Source organism: Bombina bombina, chromosome 3 (assembly GCF_027579735.1).
Source record: "Bombina bombina isolate aBomBom1 chromosome 3, aBomBom1.pri, whole genome shotgun sequence".
Taxonomy (NCBI): Eukaryota; Metazoa; Chordata; class Amphibia; order Anura; family Bombinatoridae; genus Bombina; species Bombina bombina.
Genome location: NC_069501.1, coordinates 707,123,425 through 707,150,423, shown reverse-complemented (window position 1 = coordinate 707,150,423; position 26,999 = coordinate 707,123,425). Strand labels below are relative to the sequence as shown.

Below are 26,999 nucleotides of genomic sequence, written 5' to 3'. Positions count from 1 at the left end.
TTACCCTGGAAAGAAAGGGAAAGCAAAGTTGACTTAGAAGACATGTCAGTATTCCAAGTTTAATCCATAAAGCTTTTCTAGCTAAAATAGCTAGAGACATATACCTGACATCAACTCTAATGATATCAAAAGATGGTATCACCAATAAAATTATTTAGCATGTTATAGAATAATAATAATGCTATAAAATTATGATCTGTTACTTGTTGCGCTAAAGCTTCTAACCAAAAAGTTGAAGCTGCAGCAACATCCGCTAAAAATATAGCAGGTCTAAGAAGATTACCTGAACCTAAGTAAGCTTTTCTTAGAAAGGATTCAATTTTCCTATCTAAAGGAACCATAAATGAAGTACTATCTGCCGTAGGAACAGTAGTACATTAGCAGGAGTAGAGACAGCCCCATAACCTTAGGGATTTTTGTCTCAAAAAACTCTAATCTGTCAGATGGCACAGGATATAATTTGCTTAAACGTCTAGAAGGAGTAAATAAATTACCCAAATTATTCCATTCCCTGGAAATTACTTCAGAAATAGCATCAGGGAGATAAAACACTTCTGGAATAACTACAGGAGATTTAAAAACCTTATTTAAACGTTTACATTTAGTATCAAGAGGACCAGAATCCTCTATTTCTAATGCAAATAACACTTCTTTAAGTAAAGAACGAATAAATTCCATCTTGAACAAATACAAAGATTTATCAGCATCAACCTCTGAGACAGAAACCTCTGAACCAGAAGAACTATTATCAGTATCAGAATGATGATGTTCATTTAAAAATTCATCTGAAAAAAGAGAAGTTTTAAAAGATTTTTATGTATACTAGAAGGAGAAATAACAGACATAGCCTTCTAATGGATTAAAAAATAAAATCTCTTATGTTATCAGGAACACTCTGAAAATTAGATGTTGACGGAACAGCAACAGGTAATGTAACAGTACTAAAGGAAATTTTATCTGCATTAATAAGTTTGACATGACATGCAATACAAATAACAGCTGGAGAGACAAAGTTTATAGCAGATACACTTAGCTTGGTCGCTCCAGCACTGTGCAGTGATTTTTCCTGAAGTATCTTCTGACTCAGTTGCAACGTGGAACATCTTGCAATATGTAAAAGAAAAAAACAACATATAAAGCAAAATTGATCAAATTCCTTAAATGACAGTTTCAGGAATGGGAAAAAATGCCAAAGAACAAGCTTCTAGCAACCAGAAGCAATAAAAAATGAGACTTAAATAATGTGGAGACAAAAAGTGACGCCCATATTTTTTCGCGCCAAATAAGACGCCCACATTATTTGGCGCCTAAATGCTTTTTGGCGCCAAAAATGACGCCACATCCGGAACGCCGACATTTTTGGCGCAAAATAACATCAAAGAATGACGCAACTTCCGGCGACACGTATGACGCCGGAAACGGAAATAGAATTTTTGCGCCAAAAAAGTCCGCGCCAAGAATGACGCAATAAAATGAAGCATTTTCAGCCCCCGCGAGCCTAACAGCCCACAGGGAAAAAGTCAAATTTTAAGGTAAAAAATGTTAAATTAAAATGCATTATCCCAAATATGAAACTGACTGTCTGAAAAATAAGGAAAGTTGAACATTCTGAGTCAAGGCAAATAAATGTTTGAATACATATATTTAGAACTTTATAAACAAAGTGCCCAACCATAGCTAGGAGTGTCACAAAAAATAAGACTTACTTACCCCAGGACACTCATCTACATATAGCAGATAGCCAAACCAGTACTGAAACGAGAATCAGCAGAGGTAATGGTATATATAAGAGTATATCGTCGATCTGAAAAGGGAGGTAAGAGATGAATCTCTACGACCGATAACAGAGAACCTATGAAATAGACCCCTTAAAAGGAGATCACTGCATTCAAATAGGCAATACTCTCCTCACATCCCTCTGACATTCACTGCACGCTGAGAGGAAAACCGGGCTCCAACTTGCTGCGGAGCGCATATCAACGTAGAATCTAGCACAAACTTACTTCACCACCTCCATCGGAGGCAAAGTTTGTAAAACTGAATTGTGGGTGTGGTGAGGGGTGTATTTATAGGCATTTTGAGGTTTGGGAAACTTTGCCCCTCCTGGTAGGAATGTATATCCCATACGTCACTAGCTCATGGACTCTTGCTAATTACATGAAAAAAAGGAGAAACCATAGGGTGCAGTGGTGACTGTAGTTTAATTAAAATTTAGACCTGCCTGAAAAGGACAGGGCGGGCCGTGGACTGGATACACTACAAGAGAAATAAATTTATCAGGTAAGCATAAATTATGTTTTCTCTTGTTAAGTGTATCCAGTCCACGGATCATCCATTACTTGTGGGATACCAATACCAAAGCTAAAGTACACGGATGATGGGAGGGACAAGGCAGGAACTTAAACGGAAGGAACCACTGCCTGTAGAACCTTTCTCCCAAAAACAGCCTCCGAAGAAGCAAAAGTATCAAATTTGTAAAATTTGGAAAAAGTATGAAGGGAAGACCAAGTTGCAGCCTTGCAAATCTGATCAACAGAGGCCTCATTTTTAAAGGCCCAGGTGGAAGCCACAGCTCTAGTAGAATGAGCTGTAATCCTTTCAGGAGGCTGCTGTCCAGCAGTCTCATAGGCTAAACGGATTATACTCCGAAGCCAAAAAGAAAGAGAGGTTGCTGAGGCCTTCTGACCTCTCCTCTGTCCAGAGTAAACAACAAACACGTTGGATGTTTGGCGAAAATCTTTAGTAGCCTGTAAGTAAAACTTCAAGGCACGGACTACGTCTAGATTATGCAGAAGACGTTCCTTCTTTGAAGAAGGATTAGGACATAATGATGGAACAACAATCTCTTGATTGATATTCTTGTTAGAAACCACCTTAGGTAAAAACCCAGGTTTTGTACGCAGAACAACTTTATCTGAATGAAAGATCAGATAAGGAGAATCACAATGTAAGGCAGATAACTCCGAGACTCTTCGAGCCGAGGAAATAGCCATCAGAAAAAGAACTTTGCATGAAAGAAGTTTGATATCAATAGAATGAAGGGGTTCAAACGGAACCCCTTGAAGAACTTTAAGAACCAAGTTTAAGCTCCATGGAGGAGCAACAGGTTTAAACACAGGCTTAATTCTAACTAAAGCCTGACAAAATGCCTGAACGTCTGGAACTTCTGCCAGACGCTTGTGTAAAAGAATAGACAGAGCAGAAATCTGTCCTTTTAAAGAACTAGCTGATAATCCTTTGTCCAAACCCTCTTGGAGGAAGGACAATATCCTAGGAATCCTAACCCTACTCCATGAGTAATTCTTGGATTCACACCAATGAAGATATTTACCCCATATCTTGTGGTAAATTTTCCTGGTGACAGGCTTTCGTGCCTGTATTAAGGTATCAATTACTGACTCAGAGAAGCCACGCTTTGATAGGATCAAGCGTTCAATCTCCATGCAGTCAGTCTCAGAGAAAGTAGATTTGGATGATTGAAAGGACCTTGTATTAGAAGGTCTTGTCTCAGAGGCAGAGTCCATGGTGGAAAGGATGACATGTCCACTAGGTCTGCATACCAGGTCCTGCGTGGCCACGCAGACGCTATCAATATCACTGATGCTCTTTCCTGTTTGATTTTGGCAATCAGACGAGGGAGCAGAGGAAACACATAAGCCAGGTTGAAGAACCAAGGCGCTGCTAGAGCATCTATGAGTGCCGCTTCTGGGTCCCTGGACCTGGATCCGTAACAAGGAAGCTTGGCGTTCTGGCGAGACGCCATGAGATCCAATTCTGGTTTGCCCCAACGGAGAACCAATTGAGCAAACACCTCCGGATGGAGTTCCCATTCCCCCGGATGAAAAGTCTGACGACTTAGAAAATCCGCCTCCCAGTTCTCTACACCTGGGATATGGATCGCTGACAGGTGGCAAGAGTGAGTCTCTGCCCAGCGAATTATCTTGGAGACTTCTGACATCGCTAGGGAACTCCTGGTTCCCCCTTGATGGTTGATGTAAGCCACAGACGTGATGTTGTCCGACTGAAATCTGATGAACCTCAGTGTTGCTAGCTGAGGCCAAGCCATAAGAGCATTGAATATTGCTCTTAACTCCAGAATATTTATTGGGAGGAGTTTCTCCTCCTGAGTCCATGAACCCTGAGCCTTCAGGGAGTTCCAGACTGCACCCCAACCTAGAAGGCTGGCATCTGTTGTTACAATTGTCCAATCTGGTCTGCGAAAGGTCATACCCTTGGACAGATGGGCCCGAGATAACCACCAGAGAAGAGAATCTCTGGTTTCCTGATCCAGATTTAGTAGAGGGGACAAATCTGTGTAATCCCCATTCCACTGACTGAGCATGCATAATTGCAGCGGCCTGAGATGCAGGCGCGCGAATGGCACTATGTCCATCGCCGCTACCATTAAGCCGATTACTTCCATGCACTGAGCCACCGTGGAGCGCGGAATGGAGTGAAGAACACGGCAAGCATTTAGAAGTTTTGATAACCTGGACTCCGTCAGGTAAATTTTCATTTCTACAGAATCTATTAGAGTCCCTAGGAAGGAAACCCTCGTGAGAGGAGATAGAGAACTCTTTTCTTCGTTCACTTTCCACCCATGTGACCTCAGGAATGCCAGAACTATCTCTGTATGAGATTTGGCAATTTGAAAGCTTGACGCCTGTATCAGGATATCGTCCAGGTAAGGAGCCACCGCTATGCCTCGCGGTCTTAGGACCGCCAGAAGTGAGCCCAGAACCTTTGTAAAAATTCTTGGGGCTGTAGCCAACCCGAATGGAAGAGCTACAAAATGGTAATGCCTGTCTAGAAAGGCAAACCTCAGGAACTGATGATGATTCTTGTGAATCGGAATGTGAAGGTAGGCATCCTTTAAGGCCACTGTGGTCATGTACTGACCCTCTTGGATCATGGGTAAAATGGTTTGAATAGTTTCCATCTTGAATGACGGAACTCTGAGGAATTTGTTTAGGATCTTTAAATCCAAAATTGGTCTGAAGGTTCCCTCTTTTTTGGGAACCACAAACAGATTTGAATAAAACCCCTGTCCTTGTTCCGTCCACGGAACTGGATGGATCACTCCCATTACAAGGAGATCTTGTACGCAGCTTAGGAATGCCTCTTTCTTTATCTGGTTTGCAGATAATCTTGAAAGGTGAAATCTCCCTTGTGGAGGAGAAGCTTTGAAGTCCAGAAGATATCCCTGAGATATGATCTCCAACGCCCAGGGATCCTGAACATCTCTTGCCCACGCCTGGGCGAAGAGATAGAGTCTGCCTCCTACTAGATCCGTTGTCGGATAGGGGGCCGCTCCTTCATGCTGTCTTAGAGGCAGCAGCAGGCTTTCTGGCCTGCTTGCCCTTGTTCCAGGACTGGTTAGGTTTCCAGGCCTGCTTGGATTGAGCAAAAGTTCCCTCTTGTTTTGAAGCAGAGGAAGTTGATGCTGCACCTGCCTTGAAATTTCGAAAGGCACGAAAATTAGACTGTTTGGCCTTTGATTTGGCCCTGTCCTGAGGAAGGGTATGACCCTTACCTCCAGTAATGTCAGCAATAATTTCTTTCAAACCAGGCCCGAATAAGGTCTGCCCCTTGAAAGGAATGTTGAGTAATTTAGACTTTGAAGTCACATCAGCTGACCAGGATTTGAGCCATAGCGCCCTATGCGCCTGGATGGCGAATCCGGAATTCTTAGCCGTTAGTTTAGTCAAATGAACAATGGCATCAGAAACAAATGAGTTAGCTAGCTTAAGAGTTCTAAGCTTGTCAACAATTTCAGTCAATGGAGCTGTATGGATGGCCTCTTCCAGGGCCTCAAACCAGAATGCCGCTGCAGCAGTGACAGGCGCAATGCATGCAAGGGGCTGTAAAATAAAACCTTGTTGAATAAACATTTTCTTAAGGTAACCCTCTAATTTTTTATCCATTGGATCTGAAAAAGCACAACTGTCCTCAACCGGGATAGTGGTACGCTTAGCTAAAGTAGAAACTGCTCCCTCCACCTTAGGGACAGTCTGCCATAAGTCCAGTGTAGTGGCATCTATTGGAAACATTTTTCTAAATGTAGGAGGTGGGGAAAAGGGCACACCGGGCCTATCCCACTCCTTACTAATAATTTCTGTAAGCCTTTTAGGTATTGGAAAAACATCAGTACTCACCGGCACTGCATAGTATTTATCCAGCCTATACAATTTCTCTGGCACTGCAATTGTGTCACAGTCATTCAGAGCAGCTAATACCTCCCCAAGCAATACACGGAGGTTCTCAAGCTTAAATTTAAAATTAGAAATCTCTGAATCAGGTCTCCCCGAATCAGAGACGTCACCCACAGACTGAAGCTCTCCGTCCTCAGGTTCTGCATATTGTGACGCAGTATCAGACATGGCTCTTACAGCATCTACGCGCTCTGTATCTCGTCTAACCCCAGAGCTGTCGCGCTTGCCTCTCAATTCAGGCAATCTGGATAATACCTCTGACAGGGTTATCCATGATTGCAGCCATGTCCTGCAAAGTAATCGCTATGGGCGTCCCTGATGTACTTGGCGCCATATTAGCGTGCGTCCCTTGAGCGGGAGGCGAAGGGTCCGACACGTGGGGAGAGTTAGTCGGCATAACTTCCCCCTCGACAGACCCCTCTGGTGACAATTCTTTTATAGATAAAGACTGATCTTTACTGTTTAAGGTGAAATCAATACATTTAGTACACATTCTCCTATGGGGCTCCACCATGGCTTTTAAACATAATGAACAAGTATCCTCTGTTTCAGACATGTTTGTACAGACTAGCAATGAGACTAGCAAGCTTGGAAAACACTTTAAAGCAAGTTAACAAGCAATATAAAAAACGTTACTGTGCCTTTAAGAGAAACAAATTGACAAAATTTGAAATAACAGTGAAAAAAGGCAGTTACACTAACAAAATTTTTACAGTGTATGTAACAAGTCAGCAGAGCATTGCACCCACTTGCAAATGGATGATTAACCCCTTAATAACAAAAACAGAATAATAAATGACAAAAACGTTTTTTTAAACACAGTCACAACAACTGCCACAGTCTACTGTGATTGTTACCCTCCTCAAACACGACTCTGAAGCCTTTTGAGCCCTTCAGAGATGTCCTGTATCATGCAGAGGGAAGCTGAATGTCTCTGTCAGTATTTTTAACTGCACAGAAAAGCACTAAAATAGGCCCTTCCCACTCATATTGCAACAGTGGAAAGCCTCATCTCTAGGCAAAAATCAAACCAGCTATGTGGAAAAAAACTAGGCCCCAATAAGTTTTGTCACAAAACATATATAAAAATGATTAGCATGCCAGCAAACGTTTTATATTACATTTTTATAAGAGTATGTATCTCTATTAATAAGCCTGATACCAGTAGCTATCACTGCATTTAAGGCTTTACTTACATTAATTCGGTATCAGCAGCATTTTCTAGCAAATTCCATCCCTAGAAAAATATTAACTGCACATACCTTATTGCAGGAAAACCTGCACGCCATTCCCTCTCTGAAGTTACCTCACTCCTCAGAATATGTGAGAACAGCCATGGATCTTAGTTACTTCTGCTAAGATCATAGAAATCACAGGCAGATTCTTCTTCTAATGCTGCCTGAGATGAAACAGTACACTCCGGTACCATTTAAAAATAACAAACTTTTGATTGAAGTTAAAAAACTAACTATAATACACCACTTTCCTCTTACTACGTCCATCTTTGTTGAGAGTTGCAAGAGAATGACTGGGTATGGCAGTGAGGGGAGGAGCTATATAGCAGCTCTGCTGTGGGTGATCCTCTTGCAACTTCCTGTTGGGAAGGAGAATATCCCACAAGTAATGGATGATCCGTGGACTGGATACACTTAACAAGAGAAATGCACTTTAGCGGTAACATATATATAAACTAAAGGGAGTCCCATGGCTTTTCCTATGATAATCAGTTCATATCACTTTTTTTAGAGAGCCTGGGGCACTTTCTTCTGAAAATGGAGGTAAAAACAAAATCTTAAAGGGCAGTGCGGCGCACTTTATGCATCATTCATTGCCCAGACACACTTCAACTTCTTAACAAGTTTATAGTAGTTTTCCCAAGGGTATAACAACTGCTCTCATTCTGTTTTTGCATTTATTAGCATCTTGGCCTCTACACTTCTAAGCATTGTATATTTCTTATTCTGCATTCTGAATTGTTACAGAATCGACTTCCCTGCAACCCATTGTGGAATTATGTAATGAGCACAAATAAATGTAAGAACCTCGTACTGAGAATGTGAAATATCTGCCATTCTAGCTGTAATGTATCTGTGATAATACAGTTGAAAAACAAATAATACACTTTCAAGCACTTTAGTTTTTTAGAAAAGTTTGTTTCTCTCATGTAAACTGTTTATTGAAAAAGAAGCCGAAGAACGTTCCGACTCTGGGAACCTTACCATGGGTCCTAGCCCGCACGTCTTGAAATTCTCTGTCTGGGAAATGATCTATCTATCGAATCTTCAAAACGTGCGGGCTGGGACCCATGGTAAGGTTCCCAGAGGCATTTGTGGCTCTGATTAGAACAGAGCACTCTGGAGCGTATCTGCCCTCGGCCGAAATTGGAACGTTCTTCGGCTTCTTTTTCAATAAACAGTTTACATGAGAGAAACAAACTTTTCCAACTTTAACTACACGGAAGCAGTTAATGTGCACATTACCTAGGTAAAGTGCAGAGTCTGCACTTTAACTGAGCAAATCAGTTAATCTGCAGATTAGCTAGGTAATGTGCACATTAACTATTTCTGCACTTTAACTAACATATATTTTAAAATAAAAAAGTTTATAGGATACCTGTAAGGTTTAACATTTGGCAGTAATGTTTATTTATGACATTAAGGCAGTATTTTTCAGTTGTGTTTAACAGAATTGAGTATATCATGGTCTAATGCAACAAGTGCAAATGAAAGGGACACAAAACCCAATGTTGTGTCTTTCATGATTCAGACAGAGCATGCAATTTCAAGAAACTTTCTAATTTACTCCTATTATAAATTTGTCTTCGTTCCCTTGCTATCTTTATTTGAAAAAGCAGGAATGTAAGCATAGGAGCTGGCATGTTTTTTGGTTTAGAACCTGGGTAGAACTTACTGATAGGTGACTAAAAGTAGCCACCAATTGGCAAGCACTACCCTGGGTGCTGAACCAAAAATGGGCTGGCTCCTAAGCTCACATTTATGATTTTTAAATAAAGATACCAAAAGAACAAAGAAAATTTGATATGAGTAAATTAGAAAGTTGCTTAAAATGGCATGCTCTATCTGAATCATGAAAGAAAAAAATAGGGTTTAATATCCCAATAACAAATATCCACCCACCACTTGCCTTATCTGGAGGAGTCTATCAGGACTAGTTACAGGAGTAAACAAGGCTAGCCAATGCCATTATGTTGGCACAATCTTATGTTTGCTGTTACCTATCTCTTCTAAAATCTATTAGCAGTAGTTATGTTGCAGGGATAGACTTGTGAATCCTGCAATGTGCCCTTCCAGTTGCCAGAACTAGAAAACTCTTAATTTTCAAACTTAAATAACAGTAAAAGGGGACAAATTAAATAAAAAATACATTTTATTATTACACAATTAAACATTTAACACATGTGTTATTAACTAGCAAAGAAGCTGTAAGAAAAATATTTACTACTTATATACCTGTTGTTGAGCCATTGGATATTGGGACCATGGTACTCATTAAACAATGTTTCAAACTAACTGATGAGACATAAGAAAATTCAGAGTGGAAACTTTATTTTTTTAACATTCATACATAAATTGTACAACTATATTGCATCCCCTTAAGTTCCATCCAAAATAAACTGTGCTTTTGTTGATGTGTTGTAGTGGCATCAGATAGTTGAATTTATTACAATCCCTGCAGTATGTATGAACTATAACGTTCTATAGTTAGATGCACTGCCAGATATTGTGTCACTAGTACATATTATAATAAATAGGTTTAGATCTTTATTTACAAGCAATAATTTTTAAAGAATTCTGAGCAAATAGAAAGATCTATAATAATTTTGATTTACAAAACCAAGACCATCAATAACTTATTCCTTAAATATCTAAATATTAAACTTCAACTAGAATTATACACTTTAAGTTTTGAAAGCATTACAACATTGTTCAAAATGTTTAATGTGCAACTTGTTTACATTATAAATAATTCAAAATGTTGATTTACTAGAATCAGATTCTAATTCTATAATTTAATCTTAGGGATAAAAGCTTTGCTAGTAGATATATACACTGTACTGTACAGGTGGCCCTCGTTTTACAACGGTTCAATTTACACCGTTTCAGAATAACAACCTTTTTTTCCAGTCATGTGACTGCTATTGAAAAGCATTGAGAAGCAGTGCATTTATTAAAATAGCCAGTAGGTGGAGCTGTCCGCTTGTGTTGCAGCAAAATCAAGCAAGCTGAAATTAATCAGTTTAACCAGACCTGAGCTATCGAGCAGATTTCAAAAGAACAAGATCTTCCTGTCTATAAATCAGTCCAGATTGGAATGCATAGAAAGAACTGTTTGCAGAAAAATGCAAGTGAAGTCTATGTTGTGTGATTATTTTATTAGGTTTATAATGCTGTTTAGCAAATGTTTTTGTTCATTTAACTTAGTTTAATTATATATTCTGTGTTGTGTGATTATTTTATTAGGTTTATAATGCTGTTTAGCATTTAAAGTCTTCATTTCAAAGCTTTAAAAATAATGTATTAGATGTTACTTATGACAATTTTGAGAGGGGCCTGGAACCTATCTCCCTCACTTCCCATTGACTTACATTATAAACTGGGTTTCAATTTACAACGGTTTTGATTTACAACCATTCCTTCTGGAACCTAACCCCAGCGTAAACTGAGGGCTACCTGTATTTTAAACATAACTGCACTTTGCAAGGACAGCTCCTACTACCATAACTGTAAATTATATTATTATCATTATATAAAGATAAACATGACCAATTCAGGGTATCTTAGGAAAATATCACTATGGCCTAAACAACAGAAAACTGATACAAAAATTATACATTGCACATAATTTATGGCATTAAAAGAATCTTACTGTATAGTGAAATGTTCATAATACACTATACACTTCTTCAATGTTTTTTGTTATTAAATTTTCCTAGAATATTAATGCACCCCAAAGGTGATCTAAACTATTCATCCCTGAGCTATCTGGTTAAAAAAAAATAAACAAAAAAAACATGCTATCTTTTAAACATTTACAAGGCACAAATATTCTAGATACAAACTTTCAGATGTAAAATTTATTATGCTCTTAGTAACTCATGTATTAGCGTCTGGATTTAAAAGTAATGCCTTTAAAAAGACTGGTGCACATGCCTTTACAATGTTTGAAAAGTGACATCTGGCATAAAAGTTGCAGGTTACTGCTTCCTTTACAATCCACAACACTAATATTGATCTACACTCTTGCCCTACTCATTTTAGAATTGATACCTAACTCACAGATGTCTTTTTTATGTGGGCATGCAACATCTTACTATTATGATTACCAACCAATTCCTAATCAACAACTAAACAATTAATTAAACTAGCAAAATACGTATCCAACTTGCACAATGTTTAGTTCTTTTTTTAGCTTTTATATATTTTAAAGCAAAGGCGTGTGATGTTTGGTAAATTAACTCTTCTTTTTAAGAGTTTAAAGGGACATGAAACCCAACAAAATTCTTTAATGATTTAGATAGCGAATACAATTTTAAACAACTTTCCAATTTACTTCTATTATTTAATTTGCTTCATTATTCAGATATCCTTTCTTGAAGAAACAGCAATGCACAGTGCGAGCCAATCAGAGGAGGCATCTATGTGAAGCCACCAATCAGCAGCTACTGAGCCTATCTAAATATGCTTTTAAACAAAGGATATCAAGAGAATGAAGCAAATTAGATAATATAATTACATTTGAAAGTTGTTTAATATTGCGGATATCAAGAGAATGAAGCAAATTAGATAATATAATTACATTTGAAAGTTGTTTAATATTGCCTGCTCCATCTAAATCATGAAAGAAAAAATGTGGGTTTCACGTCCCTTTAAGTTAACTAGGAAATAAAAACGACCATTCTAAGAACTAAACATTGGTTAGTAGAGGACGGTTTAGTAAGCAGGGTAATAGCCATTTACAGTTAAATCTACCACATATATACTGTGATACTATCTTTGAATGTCAGTTTGCAGATCACAGCCACAAATGGGTGACTTGGCTAATAAAATATACAGTTCTTGCTAGCATATACACATGCCTATATACAGAAGCTGCAAATGTACAATGTATTACTGGAATATGTTGTGCATGAAAACTGTAACTCAAACATAAAATACATAGTTGTATCACATTAAAATCTTTTGGCCATTATAATTTTTTCAAAAATAAAAAGCCAGGGCAGAATAAAGGGCTATACAAAAAACAGAATTTATGTTTACCTGATAAATTACTTTCTCCAACGGTGTGTCCGGTCCACGGCGTCATCCTTACTTGTGGGATATTCTCTTCCCCAACAGGAAATGGCAAAGAGCCCAGCAAAGCTGGTCACATGATCCCTCCTAGGCTCTGCCTACCCCAGTCATTCGACCGACGTTAAGGAGGAATATTTGCATAGGAGAAACCATATGATACCGTGGTGACTGTAGTTAAAGAAAATAAATTATCAGACCTGATTAAAAAACCAGGGCGGGCCGTGGACCGGACACACCGTTGGAGAAAGTAATTTATCAGGTAAACATAAATTCTGTTTTCTCCAACATAGGTGTGTCCGGTCCACGGCGTCATCCTTACTTGTGGGAACCAATACCAAAGCTTTAGGACACGGATGAAGGGAGGGAGCAAATCAGGTCACCTAAATGGAAGGCACCACGGCTTGCAAAACCTTTCTCCCAAAAATAGCCTCAGAAGAAGCAAAAGTATCAAACTTGTAAAATTTGGTAAAAGTGTGCAGTGAAGACCAAGTCGCTGCCCTACATATCTGATCAACAGAAGCCTCGTTCTTGAAGGCCCATGTGGAAGCCACAGCCCTAGTGGAATGAGCTGTGATTCTTTCAGGAGGCTGCCGTCCGGCAGTCTCGTAAGCCAATCTGATGATGCTTTTAATCCAAAAAGAGAGAGAGGTAGAAGTTGCTTTTTGACCTCTCCTTTTACCAGAATAAACAACAAACAAGGAAGATGTTTGTCTAAAATCCTTTGTAGCATCTAAATAGAATTTTAGAGCGCGAACAACATCCAAATTGTGCAACAAACGTTCCTTCTTCGAAACTGGTTTCGGACACAAAGAAGGCACGACTATCTCCTGGTTAATGTTTTTGTTAGAAACAACTTTTGGAAGAAAACCAGGTTTAGTACGTAAAACCACCTTATCTGCATGGAACACCAGATAAGGAGGAGAACACTGCAGAGCAGATAATTCTGAAACTCTTCTAGCAGAAGAAATTGCAACCAAAAACAAAACTTTCCAAGATAATAACTTAATATCAACGGAATGTAAGGGTTCAAACGGAACCCCCTGAAGAATTGAAAGAACTAAGTTGAGACTCCAAGGAGGAGTCAAAGGTTTGTAAACAGGCTTGATTCTAACCAGAGCCTGAACAAAGGCTTGAACATCTGGCACAGCTGCCAGCTTTTTGTGAAGTAACACTAAAAAACTCTAAGCCATCTCCGTGGAGATGTTGCCTGTACAACGGCAAAGAGAATGACTGGGGTAGGCAGAGCCTAGGAGGGATCATGTGACCAGCTTTGCTGGGCTCTTTGCCATTTCCTGTTGGGGAAGAGAATATCCCACAAGTAAGGATGACGCCGTGGACCGGACACACCTATGTTGGAGAAATGTTCCACTATATAACTGAAATTAGTGGCCAACTAGTGTCACAGAAAAACAAATGCCTACAAACAAAATAAACATTGTCTATATGTCCTTGATATTTTACCCCAGATTACTCTCTATTAAAAAAATAAAACTCATAACATAAAAATGACAATACCCCAAAGTTGATGAACTTCAGCTATGGAGTAAACCAAAATAGTTTGGAAGCAGCTTCATACTGATTTGCAAGAACCCTTTAGTGATGATGGAAATAAATGGTTTAATGGAAATGCCATGTATAAAGTGACATCAGTTTTTGGCATTCTTTAATTTCCTTCTGAAGTACTCTGGGGCTGTTTCATATAACCAGTCAGCATCCACCACACACAGATCTCTCATGTAACACTTTGAGGTGTGAAGAAGCTCATTGTAAATGACACATGCTGGCTTGCAGTGAAAGAGGACAGAAGAAGGGTGGATTGCTACAGGTTGGGGAGAATCCAGGGTGGTGTAAGTTCCATCTGGCTGAAGCTCTGCAGCATTCATGAAGAGGCCATGGGCCAAGCATTGTCGGATGTTTCTGGTGTCTGTTCTTGAGGACTCGATCGGCATTGATAACTGTACAGTGAAGACAGATAAAAGAATTGAAAAGCAGAATTCATCTTACAGTCTTAAATCTTCAAAAAGGTAATGCCTGTAACACTAAACTCTAGCAATGTAAACATTTTTTCTTGGGTGTTTTTTTTTTTTAAATTTTATTTCAAAATGTTTCTTTATTAAAGTGATAGTAAATTCTAGAATTTGTGAAATGCTAGGATTTACCAATGCAACAAATAAAGGGGACTTTCAGTCATTAATTATAAAAAAAGAAGTTCCTTTATTTGTCTGCAGCGTTCGCCACACTGAGCCTCTCAGGCCGCCAACAGCAGAATGCTATTTTATCACTGAGGTGATCTTAGCCAATAGCATGCTAGCTATACGGCATAATGCCAGCTGGCCCGCAATGCTATTGGCTAAGAGGTGTAAACGTCACCTCATAAAAAATAGTGTTTTGCTGCAGGCAGCCTTTGGCGGTCAGCGCGGCGAATGCTGTAGACAAATAAAAGAACTTTCAGCATGAAGTATTTTATACTTCATGACTAAAAGTCTTCTTTATTTGTTGCACTGGTAAATCATAGCGTTTTGTTCTCTATTCATGAATGTTTTTAAGCTCTAATAAGATAAGAATATAGAGAAAGTATATTGGTCACAATGCAGTGTACATATTACTTACAAACTCTTGATGACAAATGAACTATTGGGTAATATAACATCTACTTTTTGTCTTTAAGACCTGTTTTAACTATGTATTTAATACCCAAAACACCAATAATCTAATTCCAGCAATTTGGAAGAAGCAGTACATTTACAAAGTTATTTAGCCAGTTCTCATTCTTAAATTATGTAAAAAATAAGTCACAGTGGAATGTCTTATATTATAATGCAGAAGATGGCCAGAAAGCAAAAACATAAATTATGCTTACCAGATAATTTCATTTCCTGTACAAGGAGAGTCCACGGCTTAATTCCTTACTGTTGGGAAATACTGAACCTGGCCACCAGGAGGAGGCAAAGACACCCCAGCCAAAGGCGTAAATACCTCTCCTACTTCCCCTATCTGCCAGTCATTCTGCCGAGGGAACAAGGAACAGTAGGAGAAATATCAGGGTATAAAAGGTGCCAGAAGAAAACACAAAATTTAGGGGTCCACCCATCGGAGAAAACACAGACGGGAGCCGTAGACTCTCCATGTACAGAAGGAAATTAAATTATCTGGTAAGCATAATTTATGTTTTCCTTCTTAATACAAGGAGAGTCCATGGCTTCATTCCTTACTGTTGGGAAACATATACCCAAGCTCTAGAGGACACTGAATGATAACAGGAGGAACAAAAAAAGAGGCGGACCTAATCTGAGGGCACCACAGCCTGCAAAACCTCTCTCACGAAGGCTGCTTCAGAAGAAGCAAAAACATAAAAATTTGTAGAATTTAGAAAAAGTGTGCAAGGAAGACCAGGTTTTCTGCCTTACAAATCTGCTCCATAGAGGCCTCGTTCTTAAAGGCCCAATCGGAAGCCACTGCTCTAGTAGAATGAGCCGTAATTCTCTGAGAAGGTCTATGTCCCGCTGATTTATAGGCTAAGCGGATAAGACTCCTCAACCAAAAAGATAAGGAATTCGAAGAGACCTTTTGATCCTTACACTTTCCAGAATATGCCACAAACAAGGAAGAAGTTTGTCTAAAATCCTTAGTAGCTTAAAGATAAAACTTCAAAGCACGAACCACGTCCAAATTATGAAGCAAACGTTTCTTCGAAGGAGGAGGATTAGGACACAAAGAAGCGACTACAATCTCTTGATTGATGTTATGGTCTGACACAACTTTAGGGAGAAACCCTAACTTAGTACGTAGGACAGCCTTATCCGAATGGAACACCAGATAAGGAGGCTCACATTGGAAGGCGGCAATCTGAGATACTCTGCACACCAAGGTAATAGCCAAAAGAAAGGGTACTTTCCAGGACAACAATTTAATATCAATTTCATGCATAGGCTCAAACGGAGCCCTTTGCAAAACTTTAAGAAACAAATTCAGACTCCAAGGTGGAGCCGAAGATCTGAACACAGGTCTGATCCTAATCAGAGCCCTAACAAAAGACTGAACATCTGGAAGCTCAGAAAGTCTCTTGTGCAGTAAAACAGACAAGGCCGAAATCTGTCCCCTCAAGGAACTGGGCGAAAGACCCTTCTCCAGACCATCCTGGAGAAACAGCAGAATCATGGCAACCTTAACCTTATGCCAAGGAAAACCACGCTCTTCACACCAGAAAAAGTAGGGTCTCCACACCTTATCATAGATGCGACGAGTAACCGGCTTACGAGCTTGGATGAGAGTATCAATAACGCTCTCTGAAAAACCTCTCTTGGCTAGGAGCATTCAATCTCCATGCAGTCAGCCTCAGAGAATCTAGATTTTGATAAACAAAAGGACCTTGTTCCAGCAGATCACGGCAACAAGGTAACTTCTATGGAGGAGAAGAGGACATCCTCACTAGGTCCGTGAACCACGTCCTTCGCGGCCATGATGGAGCAATCAGTATTACTGACGCCTGCTCCTGCTTGATGCGGGCCACAACTCGAAGAAGGAGTGGTAATGGTGGAAAAGGGTAGATTAGATTGAACCTCCAAGGCACCGCTAATGAATCTATTAGCTCCGCCTGTGGATCCCTGGACCTCAACCCAGATCTGGGTAGTTTGGTATTGAGACGAGACGCCATGAAATCTATCTCTGGCGTCCCCCACCTGTAGTATATCTCCGCAAACACTTCGGGATGGTGAGGCCATTCCCCCGGATGAAAGGATTGTCTGCTGAGAAAATCTGCTTCCCAGTTGTCAACACCCAGAATGTGGTTCGCTGACAGCAAACAGCTGTGGGCCTCCGCCCACTATAGAATCCGAGATACTTCCTTCATTGCTAGGGAGCGTCTTGTTCCCTCCTGATGGTTAATGTAAGCCACGAGGTTATATTGTCTGATTGGAATCTGATAAACCGGGACAAACCCAGAAGAGGCCAAGCCTTCAGAGCATTGTAGATTGCTTGAAGCTCCAAAATGTTGATCGGGAGGGAGCGTTCCTCCTGAGACCACAGGCCCTGTGCCTTCTTGGCACCCCAAACAGCTCCCCATCCTGAGAGGCTCGCGTCCATAGTCACAATCTCCCAGCATGATCTGAGAAAGGTTGTCCCTCGGGACAGATGATCTGGACAGAGCCACAAAGAGAATGATTCTCTCGACCGGTTGTCCAGGGAAATCTGTTGAGACAGATCCGAATGATCGCCTTTCCACTACATCAGCATGCACAGCTGTAGCAGTCTGAGACGGAACCTGGCAAAAGGAATTATGTCCATGCTGGACACCATGAGACCAATTACCTCCATACACTGAGCCGCAGATGGCCTTAAGGCGGTCCAGAGGGCAAGACATGCTGAAGCTAGCTTGCACTGTCTCTGGTCGGTTAGAAATATCCTCATGGATTTTGAATCAATTATAGTACCCAAGAATTCTACCCTGGTGCTTAGAATAAGAGTACTCTTCTCTAAACGTATCTTCCATCCATGTGATTGAAGAAGAGAGAGGAGAGATACCGAATGGTCCTCTGCTAGACGAGAGGATGGCGCTTGAATCAGAATGTCGTCCAAGTAGGGAGCTACTGCTATACACCTTGGGTTCCGGTGACGGCCAGGAGAGCTCCTAGAACCTTTGTAAAGATTCTTGGGGCCGTAGCTAGACCAAACGGAAGGGCAATGAACTGGAAGTGCTGATCCAGGAACGCAAACCTTAGGAACTGGAAGTGGTCCCTGTGGATTGGAACGTGAAGGTATGCATCCTTCAGATCTATAGTGGTCATGAACTGTCCTTCCGGAACTAGAGGAAGAATGAACCTTATTGTCTTCCATTTTGAACGAGGGGACATTTAGGAATTTGTTTAAGCACTCACCCCCTCCTAGATCCAGGCAACCAGAGAAGAGGTGACCATTCCGACAGCTAGCTCGGTCAGGAAAGAGAAAATGAAAGTGTGACCACACCCAGACACCTGGTGCGCAATGCAGAACTGCCCCTGCTATGAGAAAAAGCGTGCCAAGCTGCAAGCAGCGCTCAAAGTGAAAGTAAAACACCTGTATGTTCCGTTACCACATAACAACAGTCTATGAGCCCAAATAAATATCACACATAAAGCAGCATAAATCAAAGAAAACACATTTGATTAATCCCCACTGTTCAATAACCTTCCTCTGGAGATATTAACCCAAAATTCTATAAAGATAAAAGGAGTCACACTGTGACCCTGTCTTCAGCAATTTCAACATAAGTAAAAATTTAAATGATCTTACCAGAATTCATGCTATGGAACAGAAACACAGCCTCTCAAGTGTAACAGTCTTGTAGCATCACTCCTGACATGGACTTGAGTGAAGAAAGCAGACAGTGAAACTCTTCAACACTGGTTGCTTAAGGAGCTGTTAGCAGGCAGTCTGGATGGGTTCACAGAAAGACTCTCCCTGCATCTCCAGACTAACTTTTATCAATGCTCTCACTGAGAGGCTGACAAGACTACTTAAAACTCCAGTTCCATAACGAAAGGCATATATCCCTCCTGAAGAACAACTGCAAAATCTTCTAACACTTCTCTGCCATCATCCTGTGACAAAAGGCAAATTATGACTGGGGGATAGGGGAAGTGGGAGAGGTATTTAAGCCTTTTGGCTGGGGTGTCTTTGCCTCCTCCTGGTGGCCAGGTTCAGTATTTCCCAACAGTAAGGAATGAAGCCGTGGACTCTCCTTGTATTAAGGAAATGTGAACCTACAAAACCACAAAGCTGTGTTGCAGAGATATCATATAGAACAGGTGTCTAAACAATACTAAAGGGTTAATTGGTTGGAACAATGAGATAGAGAATGATCTTACTTTTATACAAATGTCCCTGAGCTGTGATCGAACATCTGAGACCATCATCATATTTCTGCCGTTAATGAAATTTTCTCTGCACCATTCCTAGGGTAAAAAAAACAAACATAATTTATGCTTACCTGATAAATTTATTTCTCTTGTAGTGTATCCAGTCCACGGACCATCCATTACTTATGGAATATATTCTCCTTCCCAACAGGAAGTTGCAAGAGTCCACCCACAGCAAAGCTGCTATATAGCTCCTCCCCTAACTGCCATATTCAGTCATTCGACCGAAAACATGCAGAGAAAGGAAAAACCATAGGGTGCAGTGGTGACTGTAGTTCAAATGAAAAAATTACCTGCCTTAAAGTGACAGGGCGGGCCGTGGACTGGATACACTACAAGAGAAATAAATTTATCAGGTAAGCATAAATTATGTTTTCTCTTGTTAAGTGTATCCAGTCCACGGATCATCCATTACTTATGGAATACCAATACCAAAGCTAAAGTACACGGATGATGGGAGGGACAAGGCAGGTACTTAAACAGAAGTTACCACTGCCTGTAAAAAAACCCTTTCTCCCAAAAATAGCCTCCGAAGAAGCAAGGTATCAAATTTGTTAAATTTGAAAAAGTATGAAGCGCAGACCAAGACTCCGTCTTGTAAATCTGTTCAACAGAAGCCACATTTAAAAAAGGCCCAAGTGAAAACCACAGCTCTAGTAGAATGAGCTGCAATCCCTTCAGGAGGCTGCTGTCCAGCAGTCTCATAAGCTAAATGAATTAAGCTTTTTAACCAAAAAGACAGAGAGGCTGCTGAAGTCTTTTGACCTCTCCTCTGTCCAGAATAGACAACAAACAAGGTGAACGTTTGATGAAAACTGTAGTAACTTGTAAGTAAAACTTTAAAGCACAAACCACGTCCAATATTGTGTAATAGACGTTCCTTCTTTGAGGAAGGATTAGGATACAAGCATGGAACAACTATCTCTTGAGTGATGTTCTTGTTAGATACCACCTTAGGAAAAAACCCAGGTTGGTACGCAGGACTACCTTATCCGTACGAAGGACCAGATAAGGAGAATCACATTGTAACACAGATAACTTGGAGACTCTACGAGTCGAGGAAATAGCTACCCAAAAGGAACTTTCCAAGATAAAGATTGATATCTATGGAACAAAAAAGGTTCAAACGGAACTTCTTGAAGAGCCTTAAGAACCAGGTTTAAGCTCCAGCTCCATGGTGGAGCAACAGTTTTAAACACAGGCTTGGATCTAACCAAAGCCTGAACGTCTAGAATACCTGCCAGACGCTGGTGCAAAAAAATAGACAGAGTAAAAATCTGTCCCTTTTAAGGAATTAGCTGACAACCCTTTTCTCAAAAACATCTTGGAGAAAAGATAATATCCTGGGAATCCAGGCTTTGAGTCCATGAGTAACCCTTGGATTCATAACAATCAGATATTTACACCATATCTATGTTCAATTTTCCTAGAGACAGGCTTTCATGTTTGTATTAAGGTATCAATGACTGACTCGGAGAAGCCATGCTTTGATAACATCAAGCGTTCAGTCTCCAGGCAGTCCATCTCAGATTGATTCTATTTAGATGGTTGAAAGGACCCTGAGGTAGAGGGACCTGTCTCAGAAGCAGAGACCGTGATGGAAAGGATGACATGTCCACCAGATCTGCATACCAGGTCCTGCGTGGCTACGCAGGCGCTGTCAAAAACACCAAAGCCCTCTCCTGCTTGGTCTTGACCTCCGGAGGAAATCCCACTCCCCCGGAAGAAAAGTCTGACGACTTAGAAAATTCACCTCCCAGTTCTCAACACCTGGGATATGGATAGCTGATAGACAAGAGGGAGTCTCTGTCCAGTGAATTATTGTAAGACTTCTAACATCACTAGGGAACTTCTGTTGGCTAATGTAAGCCACAGTCGTGTATATTGTCCGACTGAGTATGATGTACCTCAGAGTTGCTAACTGAGGCCAAGTCTGAAGAGCATGGAATATCACTCCCAGAATATTTATTAGAAGGAGGGTCTCCTCCTAAGTCCACTATCCCTGAGCCTTCAGGGAGTTCCAGACTGCATCCCAACCTAAAAGGCTGGCATCCATTGTAACAATTGTCCCATCTGACCTGCGGAAGGTCATACCCTTGGACAGATGGACCCGACATAGTCACCAGAGAAGAGAATCTCTGGTCTCTTGGTCCAGGTTCAACAGGGGGACAAATCTGTGTAATCCCCGTTCCTCTGACTGAGCATGCATAGTTGCAGCGGTCTGAAATGTAGACGTGCAAACGGTACTATGTCCCTTGCCGCTACCTATTAAGCCGATTTCATTCATGTACTGAGCCACCGAAGGGCGCGGATGGGATGAAAAACACGGCAGAAATTTAGAAACTTTGACAACCTGGACTCCGTCAGGTAAATTTTCATTTCTACAGAATCTATCAGAGTCCCTAGGAGGGAAACCCTTGAGATTGGGGATAGAGAACTCTTTCTTTGTTCACTTTCCACCCATGTGATCTCAGAAATGCCAGTACTACGTCCGTATGAGACTTGGCAATTTGGATGTTTGACGCCTGTATCAGGATGTTGTCTAACTAAGGGGCCACTTCTATGCCCCGCGGCCTAAGGACCGCCAAAGCGACCCCAGAACCTCCATAAAGATTCTTGGGGCTGTAGATATCCCAAAGGAAAGAGCTACCAACTGGTAATGCCTGTCTAGAAAGGCAAACCTGAAAAACGAAGGTGAGCTTTATGCATCACAATGTGAGGATAAGCATCCTTCAAATCCATTGTAGTCCTCTATTGACTCTCCTGGATCATAGTTAAGATGGTACGAATAGTTTCCATCTTAAATGACGGAATTTTGAGGAATTTGTTTAAGATCTTTAGATCCAAAATAGGTCTGAAGGTTCCCTCACCTTGGGAACCACAAACAGATTTGAGTAAAAACTCTGTCCCTGTTCCTCTCTTGGAACTGGATGGATCTCGTACACAATGTAAGAATGCCTCCTTTTTTATCTGGTTTGCAGATAATTGTGAAAGGCGAAATCTCCCCTTTTTTTGGGGGGGAATCTTTGAAATCCAGAAGATATCTCTGGGATATAAATTAGACCTTTTTTGGCCCTTGATTCCTATCCTGAGGAAGGGCATGACCTTTTCCTCCAGTGATATAAGCAATAATCTCCTTCAAACCAGGCCCGAATAGGGTCTGCCCCTTGAAGGGAAGTTAAGTAGCTTATTTATTAAAGTCACGACAGCTGACCATGATATAAGCCATAGCGCTCTGCGCGCCAGTATAGTAAAAAACAGAATTCTTAGCCGTTAGTCTAGTCAAATGAACAAAGGCATCAGAAAACAAAGGAATTGGCTAGCATAAGCTTGTCAAATATATTCATCCAATGGAGTCGCTAACTGTAAAGCCTCATCAAGAGACTCAACCCAGAACGCCGCAGCAGCAGTGACAGAAGCAATGTATGCCAGGGGCTGCAAGATAAAACCCTGTTGAATAAACATTTTTTATCCATTGGATCTAAAAAGCACAACTGTCCTCGCCAGAGGTAGTGGTACGCTTAGCTAGAGTAGAAACTCTTCTCTCCATCTTAGGAACTGTCTGCCAGAAGTCCCGTGTGGTGGTAACTATTAGAAAACATTCTTCTAAAAAATAGGAGGGGAAGAGAACGGCACACCTGGTCTATCCCATTCCTTATTAAAAAAATTTTTAGTAAACCTCTTTAGGTATTGGAAAAACATCAGTACACACCGGCACTGCATATTATTTATCCAGTCTACACAATTTCTCTGGCCCTGCGATTGTACACATTCATTCAGAGCAGCCAAAGCCTCCCTGAGCAACAAGTGGAGGTTCTCAAGCATAAATTTTAAATGTAAAAATATCAGAATCAGGTTAAATCATCTTCCCTGAGTCAAAAAAAATCACCCACAGACTAAGCATATTTTGAGGTAGTATCATACATGGTTCTTAAAGCGTCTGTATGCTCTGTATCTACCCCCAGAGCTATCTGCTTTCCTTTAATTTCAGGTAGTCTGACTAATACTGCTGCCAGAGTATTATTCACCACCTTTGCCATGTCTTGTAAATAAACGCTATGGATGCCCTTGATGTACTTGGCGCCATTTGAGCGTGAGTCCCTGAAGCGGGAGTCGAAGGGTCTGACACGTGGGGAGAGTTAATCGGCATAACTTTCCCCTCGACAGAATCCCCTGGTAAAATAAACGCTATGGGTGCCCTTGATGTACTTGGCGCCATTTGAGCGTGAGTCCCTAAAGCGGGAGTCAAAAGGTCTGACACGTGGGGAGAGTTAGTCGGCATAACTACCCCCACGACAGAATCCTCTGGTGATAATGTTTTTAAAGACAAAAAATGATCTTTATTGTTTAACATGAAATCAGTACATCTGGTACACATTCTAAGATGGGGTTCCACCATGGCTTTAAAACATAATGAACACAGAGCTTCCTCTATGTCAGACATGTTAGAACAGACTAATAATGAGACTAATAAGCTTGGAAAACACTTTAAATCAAGTTAACAAGCAAATATATAAAACGTTACTGTGCCTTTAAGAGAAACAAATTTTGTCAAAATTTGAAAAACAGTGAAAAAAGGCAGTAAAACAAACAAAATTTTTACAGTACATGTAATAAGGTAACAGAGCACTGCACCCACTTGCAAATGGATGATTAACCCCTTAATGCAAAAAACAGATAAAAAAAAAACGACAGACGTTTTTAAAAACAGACACAACAAAACTGCCACAGCAGAGCTGTGGATTACCTTCCCTATAAACGATTTTGGAAGTCTTTTTAGCCCTTTAGAAATGTCCTGTAGTATTCATGGGACTGCTGAGGGAATCTGGATAATTCATTTTGTAATTTTAACTGCGCAAAAAAGCGCTAAATTAGGCCCCTCCCACTCATATTACAACAGTGGGAAGCTTCAGTTAACTGTTTCTATGCAAAATTTAAGCCAGCCATGTGGAAAAAACTTAGGCCCCAATAAGTTTTATCACCAAACATATGTTAAAAAACGATTAAACATGCCAGCAAACGTTTTAAAACACATTTTTACAAGAGTATGTATCTCTATTAATAAGCCTGATACCAGTCGCTTTTACTGCATTTAAGGCTATACCAACATTACAATGTTATCACCAATGTACGTTAAACAAACGATTAAACATGCCAGCAAACGTTTTAAAACACATTTTTATAAGAGTATGTATCTCTATTAATAAGCCTGATACCAGTCGCTATCGCTGCATTTAAGGCTTTACTTACATTACTTCGGTATCAGCAGTATTTTCTTAGTCAATTCCATTCCTAGAAAAATATTTTACTGCACATACCTTATCTGCAGGAAAACCTGCACGCCATTCCCCCTCTGAAGTACCTCACTCCTCAGAATGTGTGAGAACAGCAAATGGATCTCAGTTACGTCTGCTAAGATCATAGAAAAACGCAGGCAGATTCTTCTTCCAAATACTGCCTGAGATAAACAGCACACTCCGGTGCCATTTAAAAATAACAAACTTTTGATTGAAGAATAAACTAAGTATAAATCACCACAGACTCTCACGACCTCCTATCTATGTTGAGGCTTGCAAGAGAATGACTGAATATGGCAGTTAGGGGAGGAGCTATATAGCAGCTTTGCTGTGGGTGGACTCTTGCAACTTCCTGTTGGGAAGGAGAATATATTCCATAAGTAATGGATGATCCGTGGACTGGATACACTTAACAAGAGAAAGAAGGGTTAATAGACAATCTTCTAAAGCATCCTGCTACTAGCATAAGTAAAAGCATATAATTTTCTTTAACAAGCCAGAACGTATGTAAATGTAGAAATTCTGTTTGTATTTAGTGATTAAAAGGAACATTAAAAATGTTGAGACTGCAATTTATAACGGTCCTTAATTGGCCTTAATAGAAGAGACCTAGGTAACAACATGGAGGCTCCCATTACTTTATGGACACTAACCTTTTTACACCTATTTTAATATTTAAAGGACATTAAACACTAAATAAATGCCTATATAAAGTCTGACACAAAATATGTTGATGTATTTTTAAAGTTTCATTAGTTGTTTAACCCCTTGAGTGCTAACTTTGGCTCTGAGCCGTCGCAGAATTTCCCACTCTGGTGCCAACGACGGCTCAGAGCCGTCGCTAGCACTATCCCAACTTGAGGGAGATCTGGGGGCTCCTACCCCAGCGATCGGGCCTGCATAGTGAAAGGCATCGCCGGGGCTTCACGTTATGCGCAGTGACGTCACGCGCAATGACGTGATGATGTCACAGCGCAACTTTATTTATACTTAACAATGTTAAGTATAGGAGTAGGGGGCATGCTGCTTAGGAGCCTGTATCTCAGGCATCTAAGCAGCTACAGACCCCCAAGACCCACCGTTGGAAAGGTAATCGCCTAACAGTGTAAGTCTTGGGGATCTGGAAAAAAAAGAAAGTTAAAAATGTTTTCCCAAAAAATAAAAACTTAAAAAAGCTTAGCACCCAGGTGGGAAAGTGCTTAGCACTCAAAGGGTTAAATAGTGACAAAAAACAGAATTTATGCTTACCTGATAAATTACTTTCTCCAACGGTGTGTCCGGTCCACGGCGTCATCCATTACTTGTGGGATATTCTCCTCCCCTACAGGGAAAGGCAAGGAGAGCACACAGCAGAGCTGTCCATATAGCTCCCCCTCTAGCTCCGCCCCCCAGTCATTCGACCGACGGTTAGGAGAAAAAGGAGAAACTATAGGGTGCCGTGGTGACTGTAGTGTATAAAGACAAAAAAAATTTCAACCTGATTAGGAAAACCAGGGCGGGCCGTGGACCGGACACACCGTTGGAGAAAGTAATTTATCAGGTAAGCATAAATTCTGTTTTCTCCAACATTGGTGTGTCCGGTCCACGGCGTCATCCATTACTTGTGGGAACCAATACCAAAGCTTTAGGACACGGATGAAGGGAGGGAGCAAATCAGGTTACCTAAATGGAAGGCACCACGGCTTGCAAAACCTTTCTCCCAAAAATAGCCTCCGAAGAAGCATAAGTATCAAATTTGCAGAATTTGGCAAAAGTGTGCAGAGAATACCAAGTCGCTGCCTTACATATCTGATCAACAGAAGCCTCGTTCTTGTAGGCCCATGTGGAAGCCACAGCCCTAGTAGAGTGAGCTGTGATTCGGACAGGAGGCTGTCGTCCGGCAGTCTCATAGGCCAATCAGATAATGCTTTTTAGCCAGAAAGAGAGAGAGGTAGCAGTAGCTTTTTGATCTCTCCTCTTACCAGAGTAAACGACAAACAAAGATGAGGTTTGTCTAAAATCTTTTGTTGCTTCTAAATAGAACTTTAAAGCACGAACAACATCTAAATTGTGTAATAAACGTTCCTTCTTTGAAACTGGTTTCGGACACAGAGAAGGAACAACTATTTCCTGGTTAATATTCTTGTTGGAAACAACTTTTGGAAGAAAACCAGGCTTAGTACGCAAAACAACCTTATCTGAATGGAAAACCAGATAGGGTGGATTACACTGCAAAGCAGATAATTCAGAAACTCTTCTGGCAGAAGAAATAGCACCCAAAAACAGTACTTTCCAAGATAATAACTT

General features: G+C 40.6%; 1 protein-coding gene across 1 annotated transcript in view; it reads right to left on the bottom strand.

Annotated features, from left to right (window-relative positions):
* Positions 1 to 14,115: 14,115 nt before the first annotated feature.
* DHX33 (DEAH-box helicase 33) overlaps positions 14,116 to 26,999 on the bottom strand; it is a 97,622-nt gene continuing 84,738 nt past the window's right edge. Inside the window, exons 11-12 of the mRNA XM_053707510.1 lie at positions 19,366 to 19,452; positions 14,116 to 14,478 (exon numbers count right to left, since the gene is read on the bottom strand). Coding sequence (XP_053563485.1) covers positions 14,170 to 14,478; positions 19,366 to 19,452 — 396 coding nt within the window. The 3' untranslated portion in view covers positions 14,116 to 14,169. The remainder of the gene's footprint in view (positions 14,479 to 19,365; positions 19,453 to 26,999) is intronic.